The 7777-nt window shown below is 29.0% G+C and overlaps 1 protein-coding gene across 1 annotated transcript in view; it reads right to left on the minus strand.

The window, feature by feature from the left end:
• Window positions 1-7777, minus strand: part of LOC105623872 (potassium voltage-gated channel subfamily H member 2) — a 168446-nt gene that overhangs the window by 15192 nt on the left and 145477 nt on the right. The window contains exons 12-16 of the mRNA XM_012205245.1: window positions 6636-6756; window positions 6412-6532; window positions 3277-3586; window positions 2191-2527; window positions 1371-1555 (exon numbers count right to left, since the gene is read on the minus strand). Of these exons, the coding sequence (XP_012060635.1) occupies window positions 1371-1555; window positions 2191-2527; window positions 3277-3586; window positions 6412-6532; window positions 6636-6756 (1074 nt within the window). The remainder of the gene's footprint in view (window positions 1-1370; window positions 1556-2190; window positions 2528-3276; window positions 3587-6411; window positions 6533-6635; window positions 6757-7777) is intronic.

Here is a 7777-nt window from a genome sequence, read left to right on the forward strand (position 1 = left end):
AAGATAATAATAATAATATAAATAGTTAGTTATACTAATATATATATATATATATATATATATATATATATATATATATATACACACATATATGCATTTTTTTGTAATAACAATTTAGTAATAATGTCACAATTTTTTATAACGGTAATAATAATGTTGGGAAAATCGCTTTTAAAAAATAACTTGTTACTTCTATGCGATACTTTATAAATATGATTTATCTGATTCTGATATAAAAAAGAAATTGAATAAACTTTCATTTTTATGATTGTGCATTTTATGTTTAATATAAAAGTATGTATAAATAATATAAATAAATTGTATAAATGATAATAAAATTATTAATATTAACGAAACCATGAAATGAATACATAAATGCAATACGAGAAGCACCACTTAAGTTAAGCTTCTTTAAGGAAAAGAATCATTGATCATATATTGTAATCCATGTAATAGAAATACTACAAAAATATTACAGTAACTATTATACGTAAATGTATTAACACGTAAATATTACAGGCAATTGTGTGATATTTTCGCATTGTAATCGGCGGATTACAGAAAAAGTAGTAAATGTATTATAAGACAAATATTCAGGCTATAAACTATTGCAGGTCGAATAGTACATAGATAGTAATGTTGTATAACTATGTATATATATATTAGTGCGGGAACTAAAAAAATCACAATGTTTTTCCAGGTGATCTCCCCTTTCTAATATCATTTAACTTTTGTTATTATCACTTTCCAAGCTATATAAATTTTCAGCTAGTATTGCTTTCTGCGAGTGGTTATCCATCCATCCTGCAACTATGCCCAACGTTGCTTAACTCTTAAGATCGTATATGACAACTCGCGATCCCTCAATATTTCTCGTTTATAGAAATGTAATTATGCTAGATCAGTTCAATAGATGTTGTCAAATAGAAACATGTATAATTAAAATATATTTTTTAAAAATAAAATTATAGTTCTTCTATACTTATTTTTACATATACGCGGCGGGACATTACAGTTTAAAAATTAATGTATTCATGAATGTGTAATCTTCCTATTATAGTAATTTACTTACTATAATTTTTGTATTATATTATAATAATTATACAATGTAATCCACACTGTAATATTATTGGCGTGTAATCCTACTACAAAAATTTACTGATTGCAATATTTGTATCACAGTAACTACATGTATGTGATCCGTTGTATGTAGTAATTTCGCGCGAGAGTATAGTAATCGTACGGATTACAGTAATTTTTCTGATGTTAAACTAATACATATATGTATTTAAATGAATTTATCTCAGAAATATATCTCGGCCAAAGTAATTTATTAATGGTTAATTGAGAAAATTGATGTGATGTCTTACTAATCATCTTGGTCGTCCTGCAAGGAGTCTTGTCGACATGTTGGAATAAGATTTGTGCCAGGACCACCAGGTCCTCGACGGTATCTTGGTGGACGGAAAGCGAACCTCCTGGCGTCAATGTCGACGTCGGTCGGAGTACTTACAGGAAATCTTGCTGATATTGGATCGACACCAGCCTGTTCTTCCTGAAAATGAAGGGGCGCAAGTTAGGATCGTATGTCAGTCCGAAATAAATTGCCGTACGTAGTTAGTTAAATAATAATTATATATAATTATATATAATTATATATAATTATATATAATTACAATAAAAATATTAAAATTGTAAAATCTAATATAATAAATTAAAAAATATTTCTATATAAAAGAAAATACAATTTTTTTCGCAACTATTTGGAAATTGTTTTCTTCTACACCTTTTTATGTATTTTTCTTCGTGGAAAATTATTGTAATAATTGTAAAGACACTATACTCAAGAAAAAATGTACATTGAAATAAGGAATGAAATCCTTAGTCACATCGTTACGAAATTGATGTCAATTATGCTTCAATCAAAAACTAATTCAGAATTGTTCATATTTCAATGTATCAATTTTTCCTTGATTGTAAACGTAGCATCATTATTATAATTTTCGAATCCCATGAAGAAAAATACGTAAGAAAATGTAGAAATAACGATTTTTAACAACAAACGCGAAAAAGTGAAGTTGTATCTTCCTTTTATCATAATAATAAAATTTAAAGTAAGAGAGAGAGGAAGAATTGAATTTATATTAAATTGAAAAATTGCGCGCATAGAAAGCCAGAAATAGTACTCACGTCTCGCATGATAAAAGTAATCTCAAGATTCTGGCTGAAATGGTTGGAGAATTCCGGATAAAGAGCTAAGACGTCGAGCAGGTCATCCCGATGGATCTTGTGAAGGTCACAATATGTAAGGGCGCGAACGTTACAAGACGATTTTCCGACCGTCGGATAAATGCATGGATTCTCGCCGAAAATGTCATCCTTGCCCAAAATGGCCATCACGACGTCCTCCTTCAGAATCTCAATACTGCCGCGAGATATAAAGTATAGGGAAGTCAGCACATCCCCTCGATGAACTAAAGTATCACCCGGAGGCGCGTGTGTCGTCTTAAACTTTAAGGATAATGCCCTGTTTTGCAAAAAAAACAAGAAAATTTCTTATTTTTTTGAATTAATTATACAATGTAAAAGATAATCATTTTTATTTTTACAAAAAGTAATAAAAATAAAATGTTAATATTTTTGAGACTTCCACACAGATATTTTCTTCAATAAAGCTATATATACACGATTTGCGAATTATCCCTATGTTTTGATACATTATTAAATGCTAACATTTCGTGACTGAAATTCATTTTATCAAGTAATCTTCTTTAGATAAAATATTATTTTACACGAGTTTAAGGGGATATTTTACATTGAAAAAGATTATATAAATTATATAATTTTCTTATAAGAATTATTTTTAAAAAGAAATAGGTTACTACACTTTATTATGAAACTTTCGTAGACTTGTTCAGGATCATTGGATAACATTTGTCAAGATCAAAGCCATTGGAGATTGTATTTCTTATTTTCATTTACATCAAAATAATTGGAGCTTATCCTGCAAAGATAAAAGTGGTGACAGATGAAACACTGATATAGTTTGATTTTTAATTTGTCTTGTGTGCCTTTTTTATAATATACCATATGGATACGAACAAATATTTTTAAACATTTTATTTTGTACGTAAATAAAGTCTAAGAAAGTTTTATATTATTATAATATATTAACTTATTTTATTTTAAAAAATTCGTATAATTTGTTAGTTTACTACAAATAAGAATAATCCTATCAGATTTTCTCATTTTCGGTGCAAATTAGGGGATAACTACCTTAAACAGCCTTGACTGGCTCCCTCGAAGGCTCGGCAATTGCTTAAAAGATTTCTATTGAGATGAAGACAAATGTCGGCCTGAAGGCACTCGGGGAATCCTTTCAGAACACTGTTCATATCAATTCCATTCGTATAAGTCCACGCGTGTTGAAAGTACTCTTCCAATCGTTGGCGGAGCGGGTTCGGGATCTGATGGAACCTTATGAATTCCCTGACCCTGAGCATCTGTGTGTGATACCGGGCGGTACCGCTATATAGCCTCTGGATGATCGCCGATACGTTACCGAAGATACTAGCATACATCAGAGCTAAAATCGATGTATCATAAAATAAATCGTGTATCCGGTATATCTAACAATGGACTAAGATATTTTAATTTCTTTCTAGGGAAAAATCAATGGTAGCATTATTTATTCAAGACTTTATTTAATTTTAAAATCTGAAAATCTAGAATATTATAAAAAAACATTTCACCTTAACACTTTGCTACAAAATATTATTATTGTTCTAATATTATATTTACTTTTATTATGTTAGGTCGAGAAATCAGGAAGTAAAATGGATTTATTTATTCCCCGCATACATGTTAGCAAAATACAGGTTGTAAAATAAGGTACTTCGGAATCGAGCTTCCCATGCTTCCACTAAAACATGAAAAAAATTTGCAAATCCACTGTTACTAAAATATAACTTAATAATAAAATGTTTGTAGATTTAGTTGCATGACTTTTATGATCCCCCGATCTAAATTCTCTAGATTTTTATTTGTGGGCACATTTAAAGTCCTTTTTATGAAATTCCAATCTATTGCTAATGAAGATATGTTACGTCAATGCATTTTTGATGCTTGTGGCACTATTCGCAATTACTTCGAGATCTTTAAAAGAGTGCGACAGTCCATGATCCGACATGTCCAAACGTGTACTGAATCAAATGGGTGACACTTCGAACATTTATTATAATTGAAAATTGGAAATAAGTAATATTACATATTAATAAATATTACTTTTTTATTTTCCTCTATTAATAAACATTTTGAAATCTCACAATTGATATCTCACAATCAGTGAATTTGCGGAACATATGTTCATATTCTTCTTTTCATGTTTTAGTGTGGGGAATCGGCCTCAAAATTTGTTATCTTGTTTTAGTTATATTATACCCTAGATACAGGATGTTTGGAAATAATCGCTAAATATTTCATGGACAGGTAGAGCGAAGTAAACTGAGTCGAAAAGTCCTCTATCATTTTGTAAGTTTCCTCAATAATGAGATATTAATCCTTAAATAGCCGAATACTATTGCGAAGCGTATACGCCTACCGCCTGGAGATAGCCTAGCAAGCGCGCCGTGCGAGTTATGGAAGCTTACGGCGGTGTGCGCGGCGCGGAACGTTTGCCAGCCAATCCCCAACTCCCAAGACCCGCGCGCCAAGCGATCGGTAGGCATATACATTTCGCAGTAGTAGACTGGGCAAGCGCGCGTATTCAGCTATCTTTAAGGATTAATATCTCATTAATTATGGAGAAATTTACAAAATAGTAGAGGACTTTTCGACTCAGTTTAGTCCGCTCTATTTGCCTATGAAATATTTGGCGATTATTTCCAGACACTCTGTATATGTATATTTCTTAATGTAATCGCTCAGTTATGTAATATTTTGTACAATGATTCACATTTCTTTTATTTTCGTCATCATGCGAAGGTTTTAGCTGCCACGTAGGGGAAACCAAGACCGATTATTCTAAGAGATTGATTGTCAAAATGCTTATAACTCGATCAGTAATATAAAAATCTCTTTTTTTTACTATTGATTGCTGATATAATATTAAATATTAAATATGTTGTATAAAAGATTTTATACCAAAAACATGTACAATATATTATTTAGATTAAAAAAAAATGAAATCATAGTGAATAAATTTTTCTTATTTCCTATTATGTTTGATAAGATTTTAATATTATCAATTTCTCAATTTCTTTGTAATCATAGAAAATGACATATTTTAAAAAATTTTTGCTTTCACATCGTTATGAATGATAAAATCGTCGTGAATAATAAAACTTAACTAGCAGAACTCTTTTGCTAAAAATGTTCATTGGACGATTATATGGTTGTTCAAAATGAATTGAGATCGTAGTTTTAATTAAAATTAAATAATTTATTTGTACGATGATTCAAAAGCAATATTTTTTTTAATACTTACTTAAGGCATGTAGGTATGTTATAACGTATATAGTATTTCAAAATTTTACATCTACTTTTTTCTAAAATTCATTATTCAAAAACTGTGACAACCAGCATCGGTCTCTCCGCTTCCTAAACTCTAAGATATTGGAATTTATTATTGATCATGAAACGCTTTCTTCAATGAATCAAATAAATAGAAATCAGAGATAGTAAGCTCAAGATTAAAGACTGGATGTTGACAGAAGTTTAAATTTCAGCTATTTTACTAGAAGAGGGTACACCGATTTTAATCAAACTTGATAAGGATAGTGTATACCCGATGTAAGCCAAGCAAAAGACAGAGAGAAAATAACTAAAAATTTAACAAATATTTATTTGAATAGTACCAACTAAACATTTACTTACAGTAAATAAATATTTAATAAATACTCACACAATAAAAAAATGACATTTAAATAAAATTAATGGTTTTTGTATCAAATAAATATATATTTATTTGATATTATTTGATTTATTAATATAAATATATATATATATATATATTTATATTATTAAGTATTTAGTTGATACTATTCAAATAAACGATTTATTAAAAATTAGCATATTTTTTAGTATATAGCACAAAATACATAAGCATAGCATAGCTAGCACAAGATTGTATGAACCAATGAGCGTATTATGTAAATTAAAAGATTTGTAAAACGTAAACAAAATGTGTAACGTTAAGCTGGACGATTATATTGAGAAATAATATTGTATATATTTTACTAATGTGTACTATACATGAAAAATAAATAATTTATTTTACATTCTGATTTTTCCTCATAATTTAATTAGTATACGTTATATAATTATTATCTTATTTCTTTAATATTGTTATTTGTAATAAGAAGACTAAATATGTGTGTGTCTATAAGCGATACAGAATATTCATTGACTCACATCCGATCAACATAACGATTATTGTAAAAATTTTTTCGGCATCGGTATTCGGTGCTACATTTCCGAAGCCTACGGACGTGAGACTGCTGAAGGTGAAATAAAGCGCCGTGATATAACGACTCTGGAAAAATTATAGAATTATATGTTGGGTAAAAGAGTACCGCCATTAAGGACTGCGATCTCAAATAGAGCGTACTCGAAAGATACTCGCGCGGATGGCTTACTTTTATGCTCGGCCCACCGGTGTTATTGTGAAAGTAAAACTGATGAGTATCGTTGGCTAGAATGTCGAGCCAACCAACCTTGCTCTTCAGAGTCGGTCTCTCGGCATTTCCTATGGCATACCTTTAAAAAGCGCGAAATATCGGGGTAATGCACTGCATCCAGAGCAATATTTTAAAATGTACGGTATATAATTTGAATCACAAAATCTTCAACTGATAACAAATTTGCGATAAAAGGAGGTGGATTGCCCACATAGTTCTAGTTAAGATAAAGTTAACTTTAATTCGATTGAAGAGGTACACTATAGTAACACTTTAAAGAGATCAATTTTTTTATATTTTCCACAAGATTAATATTGTCCAAACAACTTATAGATATATATGTGTATGTTATTAAATACTAATTTTTCATAAAATAATCGATATTAAAACTTTGAACATGTTTTTTTAAATAATTTTTTTCAAGTGGCGACATCTACCTATAATTCAAACAATTTTCGATTGATTGATTTCAATTGATTTTTAAAAGAGCAGCTTCACAAAATAAATAGTTTCAATAAAGATTAAGCGCAGTTTTTTTCAATTCTTTCTTTCTGAGGACGAATATTTTAAATGATCAAAATGTAGTGAAATTTTAAAGTTTCTTTTTCAAATCGTTGCCTTATTGTGGAAAAAATTATTAAAACAAAATTCCTACGCTTAATTGAAATTACATTCGTATAATTTTTCAGAAATTTTCAAGAATTTTTCATTTCACATTACAACTTGAGTTTTCTATATCATTAATGAATCGCATGTTTTTTGGACTTAGAATCTAAATTCCGTGCAACACACGTTGCTATATATTTATATATTAAAATAATAACATAAAAAAATAAAATAAATTCTTAAAATATCTTCAAAATGTATCTAATCAATATATTAATTCATATTTTGTGTTAAGATTTGTGTCTCAGATTTAACATGTCGCTTGTCTTAGCGCTGAGACACTACCGTCTTCTAATTATTTTTAAAAAAATCAACAAGTTCTTCTTTAAATCTTTACTATAGTGTACCTCTTAATCCTACATTTACGTAGTCTTTTTAACATAATGTATGGATTTCTGACAGTATATATATATATATATATATATATATATATA

This window comes from Atta cephalotes (assembly GCF_000143395.1).
Source record: "Atta cephalotes unplaced genomic scaffold scaffold00066, whole genome shotgun sequence".
Lineage (NCBI taxonomy): Eukaryota > Metazoa > Arthropoda > Insecta > Hymenoptera > Formicidae > Atta > Atta cephalotes.